The sequence below is a fragment of the Chiloscyllium plagiosum genome, unplaced genomic scaffold, assembly GCF_037043375.1.
Source record: "Chiloscyllium plagiosum isolate Xiang-an unplaced genomic scaffold, Cpla_swu_hap1 HiC_scaffold_8, whole genome shotgun sequence".
NCBI classification, from domain to species: domain Eukaryota; kingdom Metazoa; phylum Chordata; class Chondrichthyes; order Orectolobiformes; family Hemiscylliidae; genus Chiloscyllium; species Chiloscyllium plagiosum.
The window spans coordinates 94,874,675-94,892,830 of NW_028270146.1; the positions used below are offsets into that span (position 1 = coordinate 94,874,675).

The 18,156-nt window shown below is 48.2% G+C and overlaps 1 protein-coding gene across 4 annotated transcripts in view; it reads left to right on the forward strand.

Annotated features, from left to right (window-relative positions):
* Window positions 1-18,156, forward strand: part of tyro3 (TYRO3 protein tyrosine kinase) — a 90,319-nt gene that overhangs the window by 17,206 nt on the left and 54,957 nt on the right. For 3 of the 4 annotated variants that reach the window (XR_006312856.2, XM_087990122.1, XM_043698215.2), the window contains exons 2-6: window positions 4,026-4,212; window positions 6,988-7,088; window positions 8,127-8,300; window positions 12,073-12,159; window positions 13,925-14,040. Coding sequence is in view for 3 of the 4 variants with exons in the window: in XM_087990122.1 (XP_087846248.1) it covers window positions 4,026-4,212; window positions 6,988-7,088; window positions 8,127-8,300; window positions 12,073-12,159; window positions 13,925-14,040 (665 nt within the window). In the remaining variant the exon portion in view is untranslated. The remainder of the gene's footprint in view (window positions 1-4,025; window positions 4,213-6,987; window positions 7,089-8,126; window positions 8,301-12,072; window positions 12,160-13,924; window positions 14,041-18,156) is intronic. The other variant, XM_043698216.2, reaches the window with a different exon arrangement.

Consider the following 18,156-nt stretch of genomic DNA (forward strand, 5'->3'; position numbering starts at 1 on the left):
AGCTGAGGCCTAACTAGTGTTATTCATAACAGGAAGTCTTGAGTGACCATTGCACAGAGAAGTTTTATTTCAAAAAGTTGGTCACTTTCAGTGCTCAGGCACTTAAAAAGAAAGCCAAAAATAATATCTGCTGCTTTGAATCGAATTTATTAAATTGTTAGGTTAACCTTGGATCTGGACAGTGATGTACAGTAGGTTCTGATACAGCGCGATGGTTCCATTCTCATTCGATCTCACGTTATAAGAAAATCGTGCTGTAGCCGTGCCGTTTAAATTAATGGGGGCCACAAGTAAGGAGAGTTGGCGTTCTACAAATAATGGTCTAAATTCTTCAATCGCGCTAAAACCAACTCGCTGTACCGGTCAGACCAGATGTCAGTTAGTGAAGACCGATAACTCGATCCTCTTTTATAAAACCAGAGCTGGGAGCCACAGTTTTACCTGGTGTCAGCCTGCAGTTCGGTTGCGGTGGTTCTACTGAAGTGGTCTGATGTGCTGGTGCGCTTGATCACTTCCCCTTTCAGAACAGAGTCATGTAACTTCTGCCCTGAGTCATGTAACGCCCTGTTGGCTGGCACTTAATCAGCACCACCCATTCTGACAGGCTGGCAGGTAACAGGACTTCGACTGGAGAAAGCTGTAGCCTAATACCTTCGCTTTTGTACATCATGTCTCTCATTACAAAGCCAAGAATCCCATCTGCTTTTGTATCAGCCTTGCCATGTGTCCCTGCCACCTCGTGTTTGCTAGTTTTGTCCTTTTCGGCTCCCGCTTTCACTAGACTGCAAATCAGTCTCTATTCTTTCCCCTCATTCTTCCTACAAAAATGAATCATTTCACACTTCTCCGCAAAATTTTTCATCTGCCATATGCCTGCCAATTCTCCGCCTTCCTGAAGGCTTTTATGATTCTGCTCACTGCGGGCGACGTTTCTGAGCTTTTGTTGCAAACGTTGGAAGTTTGTCTTACGTACACAGGCGCAGGTCACTGTACGTCGCAAACTGAGTTGTCCAGTGCTAGCACTAAAAAGCGAACCTGCATGGCCTTTGGGAAGATAGCACAGAGGCCTCTTCCAGTGTTGACTCTGGTTAAATTTAGTGGTATGGGATATTGAAAAGCTGTTATGCACAACAAACTCTTTCAGGGAAAGTTTGACCCCACTGTGACCTGTGGGGATACTGTGCGATGTCTCATTTTTGTTTCAGATTGTTGGCACCCCCCGCCCCCCTTGTCCCTTTAATCCCACAGGCCTCGACTTTGCTGTCAAGCTCATTAAATAGTATTTTTCGACTCTATTATCTGAAAAAGATAATGTCCACACATTGTATCTCTTCCGATGAGGAAACTGCTGGGGCAGAGCACTTTGTCCAATCAAAAGTGGCCCTGCCTAGACTGAAATGACTAAACTAGGATTGGTTGACTTGCAGGTTGAGTCTGTAGTTAAGAAAGCAAATGTAATGTTGTCATTCATTTCAAGAGGGTTGGAATATAAAAACAGTGAAGTGCTACTGAGACTTTATAAATCTCTAGTTAGGCTCCGGTTAGAATATTGTGTCCAGTTTTGGGCCTCACACCTCAGGAAGGACATACTGGCACTGGAGCGTGTCCAGCGGAGATTCACACGGATGATCCCTTGCATGTTAGACCTAACATACGATGAACGGCTGAGGATCCTGGGATTGTATTCATTAGAGTTTAGAAGGTTGAGGGGAGATCTAATAGAAACTTACAAGATAATGTATGGCTTAGAAAGGATGAACGCTGGGAAGTTGTTTCTGTCAGACGGTGATACTAGGACCCGTGGGCACAGCCTTAGAATTAGAGGGGGTCAATTTAGAACGGAAATGAGGAGACATTTCTTCAGCCAGAGAGTGGTGGGCCTGTGGAATTCATTGCCACAGAGTGCAGTGGAGGCCGGGCATTGGGTGTCTTCAAGGCAGAGATTGATAAATTCTTGATCTTGCAAGGAATTAAGGGATATGGGGGAGAGTGTGGGTAAGTGGAGTTGAAATGCCCATCAGCCATGATTAAATGGCGGAGTGGACTCGAGGGGCTGAATGGCCTTGCTTCCACTCCTATTTCTTATGGTCTTATGGTAGTTAACAAGACTTGCTGCATCTCCATGTTAACTCTGTGCAAACCAATCAACACACTCTCCTCATGCTGTCTAAATTGTTGTTTCCTTCCTAAAACTTTTTTTTTGCATTTCAGTCCTGATGGGTGCAAGGCAAAGAGTTCTTGGCTTCATGTCACTTTTTTTTAGCAATGCTTGCATTCTGTACTGTTGAGCAATCACTTTACTAAATGTATTTTGAACTGTCGGAGACACGATACCACAAATTTCCACTTCAGTTACTACATTAATGAACTTAATTAAGCACACTTAGCTTTTTAGACTTTCCCTTATTAAACCATATTATTGATAAACTGTCTCCTGATGCATTGGTCTTTTTCGTGCTGGGATCCTCAAAGTATTGGATATCAGAACACTTTCCCACCAATGGTCATTAGATAACAGTCAGGAATGGGAAATCAGTGTCAATCCTCTTCTCCCGTGCCCAATCCCTGCCTGGATCCTGCCATAGCTCTGAGATGCTCGGAGCTAGTAATCTCTTTTGGCTAGCCCAGCATGAGATGGGCTTTGGAACAGAGCATCATGGGAATAGAAGGGGGCAGTTCAGCCCTTCAGGACTATTCAATCATTTGAATAGATCGTGACTGATCTCTTGCTGAATTCTCCACCTGTCAGAGGTCAGGAAGCTCATCGAACAACAAAGTTATCAATCTGCATTTTGTTGTCCTCGAAAAGATTCCCTCCCCCTCACCTCTGCTTCTCTCACACATACACTCAAAAAAAGGCCTCAACAATTATGTTTGGGAAGAGTTTCAGATTCCTACTTCCTTTTGTGTGAGGAAGCCTTTCCTGACTTAGGAATAGGAACAGGAGTAGGCCATTCAGCCCAACGAGCCTGTTGCACCATTGATCTGTGGCCTAACTCCACATGTGGGCCATATCCCATAATACCTCTGCTTAACAAAAAAAAACCTGTTTATTTCAGATTTAACATTAACAGCTGATCCAGCACCCGCTGCCATTTGTGGAAGAGAGTTCCAAACCTCTACCTCATTTCTCCTGGAAGCTCTGTCCCTAATTCTCAGCAGCTGCTCCCTCCTCTAGAATCTCCAACCAATGGAAATAGTTTATTGTTACCTCCTTCCCTGTTAATATCTTGAAGACTTCGCACAGGTCACCCATTAACCTTTGAAATTTAACGGTAACAGGCCTAATTTGTATCATTGCTCCTCATAAATCAGGCCTGACTGATTTAGATTTAATTTTAAGCACATATTTCCTTCTGGACCCTACCACAACAGGAAGTCATTATTTTCCCTCTCTCTGTCCAAGCAACTGCTTTGACTCTAATCATGTCAACTTGGTCATTTTTTAACCTTCTCTGTACAAGGGAGTCCAAGCTATACTGGCTAGATACAACTTTGGCCTCTTTCTTCACAGGACTATGAGGAGATCTAACGCTTAGTACAACCTGGAGGGGGCAGGGCCAATCTTTGAGAATCCAGTTGTCTATAAACCCTACTATTGATCATAGAATCACAGACTCCCTACAGGCCCTTTGGCCCAACAAGTCCATACTGTCCCTCTGAAGAGTAACCCACATAGACCCATTCACTGAACCTATTACTTTACACTTACCCTGACGAATGCACCTAACCTACACATCCCTGAACACTGTGGGCAATTTAGCATGGACAGTTCACCTGACCTGCACATCTTTAGATTGTGGGAGGAAACTGGAGCACCCGCAGGAAACCTACACAGTCACGGGGAGAATGTGCAAACTCCACACAGACAGTGGCCCGATTCTGGAACTGAACCCGGGTCCCTGGCGCTGTGAGGCAGTGGTGCTAACCACTGAGCCACCGTGCTGCCCATTGATGTTCTTGTTCAGCAGATCCAGCTTGGTGGCCTGGTTTGGCTTATTCCTTGCCTTTTCTTATTTTGCCAGGGTTGGAGTTTGTGCTGAACCCCACCAACCTGACCGTGTCCCTGGGCCTGAACGCTCAGATACGATGTCGGCTGAAGGGGTTCACGGAGCCGCCGTCCATCATCTGGGTGAAGGACGGCGAAGAGCTGCGCAGCGCGGATTTCATAAACATTCACGTCGGCGAGGACGAGTTTCTGAGCAACATCAGGTAATCCCACTGAAAACCTGGACCAGGATCCCTCCCTGTCACTGGAGTGGGTGAAAGCTCCACTCCATGGAGTTGACCTGAAGGCGATGGTCCCACTGTACAGCCAAGAGGGGGATGGGAAGGGGAGGGGGTTTGGTGCACTGTCAGAGAATCTTGGATGAAATATTAAGTGTGCCCCGTTCCATTAATGTAGAAGATCTCGCGCTAATATGACAAAGGAGAGAATGCTTCTGTGGTGCTTTCTAATATTTAACTCTCATCCAACCTCCTTAAACCAGGTTCTCACTTATTAACTCATAACTGTCCTAGGAGCTTCCTAAGAGTAAATTAGAGTCATAGAGTCATACAGCACGGAAACAGACCCTTTGGTCCAACCTGTCCAACCATGAGCCTAAACCAAATTAGGCCCACCTGCCTGCGCTTGGCCCATATCCCTCCAAACCTTTCCTATTCATGTACTTATCCAGGTATCTTTTCAATGTTGTATCCACATCGACCACTTCCTCTGGGAGTTCATTCCACACACACAACACGCTTTATGTAAAAACGTTGCCCCTCATGTCCTTTTTAAAATCTTTCTCCTCTCACCTTAAAAATGTGCCCCAAGTCTTGAACTCTCCTACCCTCGGGAAAGGTCATCTGCCATTCACCTTACCTATACCCCTTTTGATTTTATAAACTTCTATAAGGTCACCCGTCAACCTCCTACGCTCCAGTGAAAAATCGTCCCGGCCTCTCCAGCAACTCAAACCCTCCATTCCTGGCAACATAATAGTAAATCGTTTTCTGAACCCTCTTCAGCTTAATAATATCCTTCCTATAAACAGGGTGACTAGAACTGGACACTGTACTCCATTGCAAATTGAGTGCATTGGTTCCTGTATTATATAATAGTGATAAACTTCAAAACTACTTCATTGCCAGGGAAGCACACCTGAGTGTGTGTAAGCTTCTGTAATCAGGGTTATCCAATACACAGCCCGTGGGGTGTTTTGTATCTGGTCCACCGACTTCCAGATGACTCACTTTACCAGATTGTAAAGCTTGAATTTCTCCCAGGACTTTCCTGACAGGATATTCCGATGTTGATGGTTAAAAGGAGAGTGTGGGTGCAGGGGTCGTATGTGTGCTGCAGGTTAGAATTTGGACAAAGGATTAGTTCTGGAAAATGGCTGCCATAAAGAAGGATGTGGTGGGGAGGAGGAGGAATGAGGAGAGAGAGAGAGAATGAAAGAGAGGGAGAGAGAGAAAGACAGAGATGGTCAGAGATGGAATGGGACAGAGGAGAAAGAGGTAGGCAGGTGGGATGTAGAAGAGAGAGAAGTAAGGACGGAGGGGGAGACATTGGGACAGAGCAGGAAAGTGGGGCAGAGAGAAAGAGAGAGATGGGGAAAGAGGAAGGTGGAGATGAACAGAGAGAGAGATGAGGGGGACAGAGGAAAGTGGGTGGAGAGAGGGGCTGGGATGAGAGATTGGCGCAAAGGAGAAAGAGGGGGCTTGGGAGAGACTGGAGGGGAGTGAGTCAGCATTAGCTCCCCACACGTATGATGACCCCACCCTCCCTAATGGATCCAGCAGTCAGCATTCTGCACCCCTCCTGCCACCCCGCCAACCCCAAGGTCTTATACCTCCCCTGTCACCTCCAGAGCCCCTCAACCAAAGTAACACTGGCCCCATCGATGGAGAAAAGGCAGGAAAATGGCCCCTTGCTAGGAAGGTTGGAGAGCCCCAGTGGTGCACAAATACAAATCTTTCTTACTGTGCTAATACCCGTCAGAGTTAGACATCAGCTTGTCACTAGAGCTATAGCTAAGGCCAATGAGTCTGGTTCCAGGGGCTTTGGGAAATCATTGTACTCCAGTGTGGTGGGTCAGTCCATTCTCCCCAGCTGAGGGGTGCTGAGCTCATGGGGAAAGTGGATAAAATGAGTGCTCTCCCCCCCCCTTGACTAAAGCGTCCATAGCGACTTCCCAATTTATCAGGGAACCTGTAAAGCAGAGGCCTGTCATCATCAGTGGGGAGTGAAACTGAGTTCACATTTCGAGTCCCCCGTGACTCCTCTTCACAAATACGTTTCTTAACGGTATTTTAAAACCGCACTAGATGGAATCCTGAAGTCATGAATCAGCGAAGATTAATGGCACAGAGAGAGGTCACTTGGCCCTCTGTCACTGGTACCCAGTGATACCCAGCCTGATCCCGGTTGGTCTGTTATTTCCTGGGATTATGGGACTTCAGGTGCAGATCCGAAAACCTTTTCAAATGAGCTGAGGGTTTCTGTCTCTACTCCCCTTTCTCTCAACGCAGGTCCTAAAGCTGCCCTCAAAAGGCGAAATTTTGCTAGTCTTTTAATCCAAGTGGCCTTGGTCGGGTGTGATCTCAAACATTGCTCAGGGCATTTTGACCTCGGCAGGAAGTGGACCAGGTTTGATCCTGGCACCAGCCTTTGCCTGCTATCTGCTGGTTGGCACTTACCACCTGAGTGGCCATGATCCTCAACTGGTCAGGGGGCATGAAGTTCAATTGCTGGCATGACCCTGACCGTGAGTTCAGGCCACTTGGTCCGGATTTCTGATTGAACTCTGCCCGGCCTGTGTGGCTCTGTTTCGCAGAGTCAGAATCCCGACAGAAAGGAGAAAAGCACACACAAAAAAATCAGATCTTGCGTTGTCTCTTTGAATTAAGTCGATGATGTTACTTCGGTAGTTGAACCAAAAAAAAGCTTATTTGCCGTCAGGTTCACGACGCCAAATCTCTGCTTCTCTCTTTCATCAGGTTGGTGGATGTGCAGCAGACAGACATGGGCTGGTATTGGTGTGTGGCGACTGTGAACGGTGTTCATACCAACTCCAAGAAGGCATTTCTGGCTGTGGAAGGTGAGGAAGGAAATACAAATGTTGTCCTGGGCAAGGGAGAGGCAGTCAGCGTGTGTCGGGCTTTGTCAAAGCGGATTTGAGATTGGGAGATAGGGACGGTGCCGAGTGGTGTCAGAGTGCTGGCTTCATGCATATTGGCCAGATTACAGCTCGGATAATCATACAAGGCTTAAAAAAAAAACGTAGAAACAACGAAGATCGCAGTAGGAGGAGGCCACTCGGCCCTTCAAGCCTGCTCAGCCATGCGTCATGATTGTCCAACCCAATAGCCTAATCCTGCTTTCTCCCTATGACCTTTGATCCCGTTTGCCCCAAGTGCTACATCTCATTGCCTCTTGAAGACATCCAATGTTTTGGCATCAACTGCTTCCTGTGGCAATGAATTTCACAGGATGCCCACTCTTTGGATGAAGGAATGTCTCTTCATCTCTGTCCTCAATGGTCAACCCCAAATCCTCAGACTGTGACCCCTGGTTCTGGATGCACCCACCATCGGGAACATCCTCCATGCACCCACCCTGTCTAGTCCTGTTAGAGGTTTATAAGTCTCGATGAGATTTCCCCCCCCACCCCAACCTCATTCATCTGAACTTCAGCGAAAACAATCCTAACCTCATCAATCTCTCCTCATACATCAGTGGACAATGTTGTAGGGCTCCCATCTGGGATAATGGTGCTGGGTTCAGGAAACTGGAAATTGCAGGGTTTTTTATCGAAAGTAATTGTCGGGAGCGAGTGGTATATGATACTCACATTTTATTGTTTACAGGGAGAGATCAGTGTGTAGCATTTAGACAAATGGTCATTGTATATATCTGAGGTGGTGGACATTACAAGATCAGTATTAAACATTAGTATGGGTGCATACTAACAATAGTGATTTGGAATAATGATTCTATCTGTTTGAAAGTTGGGTGGTAAATTCAGGACAGGTACCTGCAGACAGTAGAGTATCAGTATTATTTCTTGGGAGAGCTCCTATATTTAGGTCTTAAGTACTTAATCTGTGACAAGTTTTCTTTTTTTCTCTCCCATTAGGTCTTCCATACATTACAGTGCAGCCACAGGACACCATCGTGTTTAAAAATACACCCTTCAACTTGACATGTGCTGCTATTGGAAGGCCAGAGCCGACCGAGATTGTGTGGATGATGGGAGAGGTGGTAGTTGAAGGAACAAGAAAAGAATCCCCTTCAGTGCTGACCCTGAAAGGTACGTCTTGTGAGTATCATCTACATTATAGTCATCTAATGTTAGTTGTTTGTTATATTGTTAGTGATTCCAAGCTCTCCGAACGCTAGGGCCACTGTCTCACTGGGAGTTTGTCTCTGTATCGATAGTGAACTGTCTCACTGGGAGTTTGTCTCTGTATCATAGAACATAGAACATAGAACAATACAGCACAGAACAGGCCCTTCGGCCCACGATGTTGTGCCGAACATTTGTCCTAGCTTAAGCACCCATCCATGTACCTATCCAATTGCCGCTTAAAGGTCACCAAAAAATTTTCAGACTCTACCACTCCCACAGGCAGCGCATTCCATGCCCCCACCACTCTCTGGGTAAAGAACCCACCCCTGACATCTCCCCTATACCTTCCACCCTTTACCTTAAATTTATGTCCCCTTGTAACACTCTGTTGTACCCGGGGAAAAAGTTTCTGACTGTCTACTCTATCTATTCCTCTGATCATCTTATAAACCTCTATCAAACTCCCCTCATCCTTTGCCGTTCCAATGAGAAAAGGCCTAGCATTCTCAACCTATCCTCGTACGACCTATTCTGCATTCCAGGCAACATCCTGGTAAACCTTCTCTGCACCCTCTCCAAAGCTTCCACATCTTTCCTAAAGTGAGGCGACCAGAACTGCACACAGTACTCCAAATGTGGCCTAACCAAAGTCCTGTACAGCTGTAACATCGCTTCACGACTCTTGAATTCAATCCCTCTGCTAATGAACGCTAATACACCATAGGCCTTCTTACAAGCTCTATCCACCTGAGTGGCAACTTTCAAAGATCTATGAACATAGACCCCAAGATCCCTCTGTTCCTCCACCTCACTAAGAACCCTACCGTTAACCCTGTATTCCGCATTCTTATTTGTCTTTCCAAAATGGACAACCTCACACTTGGCAGGGTTGAACTCCATCTGCCACTCCTCAGCCCAGATCTGCATCATATCTAAGTCCCTTTGCAGCCAACAAGAGCCCTCCTCACTATCCACAACTCCACCAATCTTCGTATCATCTGCAAATTTACTGACCCACCCTTCGACTCCCTCATCCAAGTCATTAATAAAAATTACGAACAGCAGAGGACCCAGAACTGATCACTGCGGAACTCCACGTGTATCGATAGTGAACTGTCACACTGGGAGTTTGTCTCTGTATCGATAGTGAACTGTCTCACTGGGAGTTTGTCTCTGTATCGATAGTGAACTGTCTCACTGGGAGTTTGTCTCTGTATCGATAGTGAACTGTCTCACTGGGAGTTTGTCTCTGTATCGATAGTGAACTGTCTCACTGGGAATTTGTCTCTGTATCGATAGTGAACTGTCTCACTGGGAGTTTGTCTCTGTAACAATAGTGAACTGTCTCACTGGGAGGTTGTCTCTGTATTGATAGTGAACTGTCTCACTGGGAGTTTGTCTATGTATCGATAGTGAACTGTGTCAGTATTGATCACACTAACTGTCACTGTTGACATTAGCCTGAGAAGGTCACCTGAGACAGTTCACGATCGATATTTTACTTACTCACAGTGAGTTGAGTACAGTCCCAGTGTATCAACGTCTCTAACTGTTAGTGGATCCCAGCATTGGCCTCTGACGCTCTCGGTGTTGTTGGGCTCTTTGGATGAAATTTGATGATTGCATTGGAATCATCTCTCAGATCCCTCGAATGGCGGTTGATGACAGCATTGCTGCAGTGCCCTTTGCTCTCTGAATGGGATTTATGGCTGTCAGTGGGCATCCTTCAATCAATACCTTCCTTCCGATAAGATTGTCCTGGGCGGGGATTAGATTCCACCCGTGTCGCCCAAATGAATAAGCAATTGTGTGTTCGGAGCTGTTGGCATTTTGCTGTGCTTTCTGGCAGTAAGACGTTTGGCACTGGAGGGCTGTGTTCACACAGGGTACCATCCCAGCTAGGTTGTAGGGAGGGGTGTGTTCCTTTGTGGCCGAGAATGTGGGTTTTGTGGCGACGAGGCTGTTAAGAAATGCCAATGCTGCCCGCCTGATGTGGCACCAGTTGTATTTTCCAATCAATTCCCTTTCCTGAAGCCAACAGGAGTTCTCGTCCTCCCACTTGCCCCATTGAGAGCCGATTAGATTAACATGCTCCGAGAGTGCTCCAGCTTGAAGCCAGCAGGTTACAGCTTGCGTTGCTGCTCGTTTGTGAACTGCTTGGTGAATATATTTGCTGATCTGCATTTTTTTTTATGCAAAGCAGCTGTCAGCAGCTTCCTCCCCCCCTGGCCACCACCCTGTCCCCCTGCCAGCCACATTCCTTCTGACAGAGCTGCGCAAGCTCAATGCGTTTGGAGGAAGGTTTCTTGTAACTGCTGGCCCCGGGGCTTATTGCCAGAACACCACGGTTTGCAGCATCCGCACGTGCCTGGAGACCCGAACATGCTGTGCAAGGCTCAGAGACAGAATTCAGCGTGAACAAACACACACGCAATTTAATTCCATGCAAACGATTCATATAACAGGGTACGCACACAGACTGGAATCTATTTGAGGGGTTTGGATGGTTTCTGTATAGAATAATGGATACCAGAGAGTGAGCTGCAGACTAGAATCTAACCGAGGGGTTCCGATGGTTTCTATATCGAATAATGGATCCACTCGCTCTCCATGTTGAGAGACCACATTTTGAAACAGAACTTGTTGACTGTGGCCTGCAGTGGCCCGTATTATGCCTGCCTGTGAGTGTGGGTTATCCAGCCTGGGGCTTCCATTTGCCCAGAGGCTGTCGTTTCCCCTGCTGAACTTGCCAGTGTAAGAGCTACCGATAGAAACAGCCCATCCAGAAGTCACATCAGGAAAGAATTCCTCGTGTAGAGGGTGGTAGAAATCTGAGAGTCATAGAGATGTGCAGCATGGAGACAGACCCTTTGGTCCAACCCGTCCATGCCGACCAGATATCCCAACCCAATCTAGTCTCACCTGCCAGTACCCGGCCCATATCCCTCCAAACCCTTCCTATTCATATACCCATCCAAATGCCTCTTAAATGTTGTAATTGTACTAGCCTCCACCACTTCCTCTGGCAGCTCATTCCATACATGTCCCACACTGTGTGAAAAAGTTGCCCCTTAGGTCCCTTTTAAATTTTTCCCCCTCTCACCCTCAACTTATGCCCTCTAGTTCTGGACTCCCCCACCTCAGAGAAAAGACTTTGCCTATTTACCCTATCCATGCCCCTCATAATTTTATAAACCTCTATAAGGTCACCCCTCAGCCTCCGACGCTCCAGGGAAAACAGCTCCAGCCTGTTCAGCCTCTGTCTATAGCTCAGATCCTCCAACCCTGGCAACATCCTTGTAAATCTTTTCTGAACTCTTTCAAGTTTCACAACATCTCTCTGAGTCACTTCCCACAAAAGCAATATGGCTGCCGGGGACTTAACTGGAGACGCAAAGACTGAGGTGAATGGGTTTTGGTATTGTTGAGGTATCGAAGGAGGCAGTTGAGGTCACATGGTCAGACGACAGGCAGAGCAGCTGGCGTAGACTTCTCCTGTTCCTCTCATGCTGACCATATTGGCCTACCTCAGCCTCAGCCTTAGCTGGAACTGGCCACTTCCCAGACTTTCCTGATTTACCGTGGTATCTCAGTCTGTCCCTGATACAAAACCAACCCACGGCCAGCTTCTCCCTCCCTTTGTCTCTTTGGTTGTGGACGTGTGATGGGATTGGGCGAAGGTCTTTTAATCGTTGAGTGTAATGCCCTGTCTGTGTGCCCTCTCTGCCCGCAGGAATTGAAACACCGACCACCTTCACTTGTGAAGCACGCAACTCGAAGGGTGTAGCTGTTTCCAGGACGGCTAGCGTCAAAGTCAAAGGTCAGTTCACAATGGCACCGCCTGCAATTCCTGCCTGTCAAACTCTTTATCCATCCTCTGCTCCTTATTCCAGTGCTCTCCTGAACCAACCTTCGTACAACTGAGCTCATCAAATAACCTTGTTACCTCCCAACTCCACACTGGCAGCAAGTGCTGTGTTTACCTGTCAGCCTGTACTCCCAGGGTTACATTGGCTCCCACTCTGAGAATGCCTGAATTTTAAATTGTGAACTCCCTGCCCTTCCCTATCTGTGTAATCTCTCCAACCGTCCAATGCTCTCCTCGTGCAACCCCCTCCCCAACTTTAATGGGTCTCACCATTCCAGGCTGTGGCCTTCCCGCCCTCAGTTCTGGAACTGACTCCATTCAACACATTGTTCCTTTAAGGTGTTCCTCTTTTTCTCTCCCCTCCCCCCACCCCTCTTTCTCTCCCCCCCACCCCTCTTTCTCTCCCCCCCCACCCATCTTTCTCTCCCCCCCAACCCTCTTTCTCTCCCCCCCACCCCTCTTTCTCTCCCCACACCCCTCTTTCTCTCCCCCCCACCCCTCTTTCTCTCCCTCCCCACCCCTCTTTCTCTCCCTCCCCACCCCTCTTTCTCTCCCTCCCCACCCCTCTTTCTCTCCCTCCCCACCCCTCTTTCTCTCCCTCCCCACCCCTCTTTCTCTCCCTCCCCACCCCTCTTTCTCTCTCCCCCACCCCTCTTTCTCTCTCCCCCACCCCTCTTTTTCTCTCCCCCCACCCCTCTTTCTCTCCCCCCACCCCTCTTTCTCTCCCCCCCACCCCTCTTTCTCTCCCCCCCACCCCTCTTTCTCTCTCCCCCCACCCCTCTTTCTCTCTCCCCCCACCCCTCTTTCTCTCTCCCCCCACCCCTCTTTCTCTCTCTCCCCCCACCCCTCTTTCTCTCTCTCCCCCCACCCCTCTTTCTCTCTCTCCCCCCACCCCTCTTTCTCTCTCTCCCCCCACCCCTCTTTCTCTCTCTCCCCCCACCCCTCTTTCTCTCTCTCCCCCCACCCCTCTTTCTCTCTCTCCCCCCACCCCTCTTTCTCTCTCTCCCCCCACCCCTCTTTCTCTCTCTCCCCCCACCCCTCTTTCTCTCTCTCCCCCCACCCCTCTTTCTCTCTCTCCCCCCACCCCTCTTTCTCCCCCTCACCCCTTTCTCACCCCTGTCCCCTTTCTCCCCCCACCTCCACCCCTGACTCCTTTCTCCCCCCACCCCTTTCTCCCCACCCCCACCCCTCACCCCTTACTCCTCCCACACTCCTTTCTCCCCCCCACACTTTGCCGCTTTCTGCCCCCCCCTTCCCTATTTAAGAGAGAGAACTTTTTGCTGTTGCTTTGTGAGTCGTGGTAACTGTTGGTAATGTGGTTTTAATTGGAGACCGCTAATGCACGTCCCTCTTTAAGGGGGAACTGCCCTGTTTGGGGGAAGGCTGTCTCGGTAACAGTGCGCAGTTCAGTCCGTCGTGGTCCTTCAGGCTGCCTGATGTGTTTCGAGGACAGTCACACCTAAGAGTGAGGTGCTGCATGATTCCCAAGCACATGCAGTGATAATTCACTCTTGTTCTGTCGTTTTCAATCCAATGAGCAGACACATCCTGGATGCGGAGTATTGGGTAGAGCCTCTGTTCTGGGGGGGGGGAGCACTGTGGTTGGGCCATCATTACCCACACGATACACTCGCTGGGCAGGGGAATTGCATTGGCACCACGGTCCGAGGCCCGTTCCTTGCCTCTTGCTGTGCACCAATTGTTGTTTCTTGTTCAGTCCTGCCAGCCAAGCCCATCAAGGTGAGAGTTAGCAACGAGACTGCCGCCAACGTCAGCATCAGTTGGACTGTCACCTTCGATGGCTTCTCGAAGCTGCAGAACTGCACAGCTCAGGTACGTTCAGACACGCCCCGCAGCAGAGTTCAGATAAAACTGGTTCCCTTTGGACGTAATGGGCAAGATTTTAACACCTTCAAATGTCACCTGCTGACACAGAGTTAAGATCAGGCGAGTTAGAAAGCAAGCTGATCCCTTCTTTTATGTAGAACGGTGCGGATTCAAAATAACACCACAACCATTCAGAGCAACCGGTTGATGTGATCATAAGATTAGATTAGATTCCCTACAGTGTGGAAACAGGCCCTTCGGCCCAACAAGTCCACACCGGCCCTCCGAAGAGAAACCCACCCCCCTCTATTTACCCCTGACTAATCCACCTAACACTACGGGCAATTTAGCATGGCCAATTCACCTAACCTGCACATCTTTGTGACAGTGGGAGGAAACCGGAGGAAACCCACGCAGACACGGGGAGATTGTACAAACTCCCACACAGAAAGTTCCCCGAGGTGGGAATTGAACCCTGGTCCCTAGCGCTGTGAGGTAGCAGTGCTAACCACTGAGCCATCATGTCGCCCACTTTACTCCCAGCTCACTTTGTCAAACTTTACTCAAAATATCCTGACACTCCAAACTCCTTTGAATATTTCACTTGTTTCCCCCTTAAACCTATTAATTCCCTGTGGTAATAAGTTCCACATTGCTACCCCCCCACCCCCCCCGAGCAACAGAATTACAGAATTATTATGGTGCATCAGAGGCCATCATGAACAAATTCCTGTTTGATTCTCACTGGGTTTATTAGTGAGTCTTTTAGAAATGTCATTCAACGTTGCCCTGTTTAACAGCGCTTTGATTTAGCGCCATTAAGTTCAGAGAATCTGTAACCTCGGGTAACACATCGGACTCACTTTACTGTTACTTGCGAGCCTCGCAGCGCCTCCCCCTGCCTGACCCTTGGAGGTGCACCGCCAGTGTCGCCAGCTTCAAAATGGCCCTCTGCCTGCTTGCCTCTTCGAGAACATTCAGTCCCTAGCCTGGACAACAGCTCGTCAATCACTCATTTGGGCTCGTGAACAAGGATTTTCCAATCCGCGAGCCCTTTGCCTCTGTCGGATTTTCAGGCAGGCAGTGTTTCTTCCGCCGCGGTGTGGGAGCGCAGCTGCCGTTGTTGCCTCCTGGGCGTCAGCGCCCAGGTTCTCCCCGCTCCCAGCCTGCCGAGTGTGGAAGCTGCTGTTGGCTCGGAGTTAAAAACCCAGCTGCAGCTGCTGCTCCTCAAAGGAGCAGGGTCTTACCTCACACGGGAAGCTCTTGGACAAGTCAGGGGTCAGGAGCTTCTGCAGTGACACTAGTATCTGTTTATTTTGTCGTGAGTGCTACGTGCATTCTGATAGTTTTGCCTTTCTGTTTTCTTTATAATGTTGCTTGTTGGTGTACTCCGAGGTTAGTTTTCCCTCTCTGCTCCTTCCTGCCATCTCTAACCCTCGTATCCCACAATCCTGTTCTCCTCTCGGACCTTGTCTCTATTCTTTGATATACCCCACATCATTCCCTCGCCCACGCTAGTTTAGTATATTCTCACTTTCCCCCGATTTCTGTGGTTGGCAAGATCAAGTGTCGATTGTCCCAAAGGTACATCCTGCTCTTGCCCCTGAATTGGAATCCACTTCTCCCATACAAGTGTTTGAGCTACACTTTCATCTCTCTTTTACTTTGATGTACCCTGCGCCAACTTGCACAAGACTGAGCTAATGATCCAGAGATTATAAATGCTGCAGTGTTGCTTTCCATTTCGTGTTGCGTTTGACATGCTCTGTATGCGGAGCCCCTCAACTTACACCATTGGTATCTACGTGAACCACAACAGACCCTGGCATCAGGAAGGCAACACAGTTGCCTCGCCCCTCGCTCTTCGGTGCCTCCTAGTGTCTGTGTGGGTTCCTTCCGGCTGCTCCGGTTTCCTCCCACAATCCAAAGATGTGCACATTAGGTGGATTGGCCTAAATTGCCTCAAAGTGTCCAGAGATGTGCAGGCTGGGTGGGTTAACCATGGGAGATGCAGAATTACAGGGAAAGGGTGGGGGCTGGGGGTGGTTCTGGGAGGGATGCTGTCTGGAGGATTGGTTGAATTCAATGGGTTGAATGGTCTGCTTCCACACTATAGGGGTTCTATGATTCTAACAGAGCCAATCCCCATCACTATATTATCACCTACCAATACTACTGCATTCTTTGCTGCTCCCTACACCTGTGCCACAGCCAGTTTGTACATCTATCCCGCAGTCCTGGATCTCATCCAAACAAGCTCAGAGAACCTTAAAGCTATCGGACTATTGCAGAGCCTGACTGTGCTGCACCTCTGGGTTCCCTAACCTGCCCTACTCTTCTCCCCCGACCACACAGCAGATCCTGTCCCATCCTTACTGGTGTGACTGCCTCCTGGTACAAAGGTCCAGGTATCTCTCCCCCTCCCTAATGCTAGTGTCTGTCGTTCAGCCTCCAGCTCATAAACCCTGACCCAAAGCTGCTCAGCCTTCCAACATCAACCACAGACACGTTTGCCTGGATCATAACGGCATCCAGGAGCTCCCATATACTACAGTCTTGACGCATCACCTGTTCTGCCATTCTGAATGAGTTTTGTGAAGTATTTAATTCACTAGTTTATGTTGCTTTTTATTAACCAGACCTCCTGTTTGTATAATATGTTATATTTTAAGAATAGAATAGACCTTAACCACTTAATGTTCTATTTTGTTTTAGCCATCTTTATAGATTTCTAATGTTTTCTCCTGGTTTACCACTGAGGTTCCCAGCATTTTTAATCTTTTACCTTGATTCAACTCTATCCTCACCTTGGCTCGTTAGCCATAGATGGTGCATTCTTTTCCATCTAGTTTTTCTTTCTCGAACCAACAACCTGGTTATGCTTGTGATGTCTGAGTTCTCTCAATACCAAAACTGATCAGTTTCTTCCTGAATTTGCTTCAGAAAATGCTAGGAGGTAGAGAAAATAGGAGCACCAGTAAGCCTTTCAGCCCATCAATCGTGCTTAACCATTCAATAGAGTCATAGAACATTCCATTTTCCACACCTCAGCCCATTGGCCCATCTCATCAAGGTCCCGTTGTACTCTGAGATAATATTCTTCACTGTCCACTTCACCACCTTTCTTGGTGTCATTGGCAAACCTAGTAACCATTCCTCCTACATTTACATCTAAATCATTCCTATAGGTGACAACAAAAACAGTGAACCCAGCACCAACCCTCGCAGCACACCACTGGTCACAGGCCTCCAGTCCAAAAAGCAAACCTCTACTTCTTTTAAACCAGAGATAGAAACAGAAAAAGCCAAGACTCCCCCAACACTGCCCCCATCAGACACTCCCAGACAGGGCACGTGCACTACTGGTTTGAAACAGAAGTTACCTCGACTTCCCTAAACAAAAATGAGCTCTCTGTTACTTGAAGAGAAATAAAAGTAAGTAAATAAACACACACAAATTTGGTTCTCCCTTGACTATGACCCCACCATTCACTCCTAGGGCAGGGACCACAAGGAGCTAAAATGTAAAATAAACTGTCCTTCACACAATTAAAATCAAATTTTTGCTCCGTTCTCATCCAGGGACAGGGACAACAAGCGTTTCAAATGCACAGGCAGGCTCCTCTCCAGATAGGGATGGTCTGGAGTTTAAATGAAAGCCCCCTTTGGCTCTTCCCGGGATCCAAAATCAATACAAAAGATAAAAAAAGCGGCCCCTTTCCAGGTACAAAACCGAGAACAAGCACAGACATTTAAAAAACATCACATGGCAACTTGCGCTAGTCAAAATTTCATTACTCAACCTGATGATGCCCTCCAAGCCGCCCCCCCCCGGCACCCATTGTTCATGAAAGGCCTCCACCGTACCGCTCAGCATTGCCTGTTTCAGGGACACCCGAGCACAGATCTAATCCGGAGAGGGGCAGAAAGAACTGATGAGCCCCTCTTAGGCTCACTGCCTGGACCTGTTCTTGGCCAGATTGGCCACGCCCTGGGGCAAAACCATGAGAGGGTTCTGAGATTTGTCTGCCCGTCCACCCCACACTGGTACAGAGTGTGAGACGGTGTCAGTGAGGGAGGGACTGGTACAGAGTGTGAGACGGTGTCAGTGAGGGAGGGACT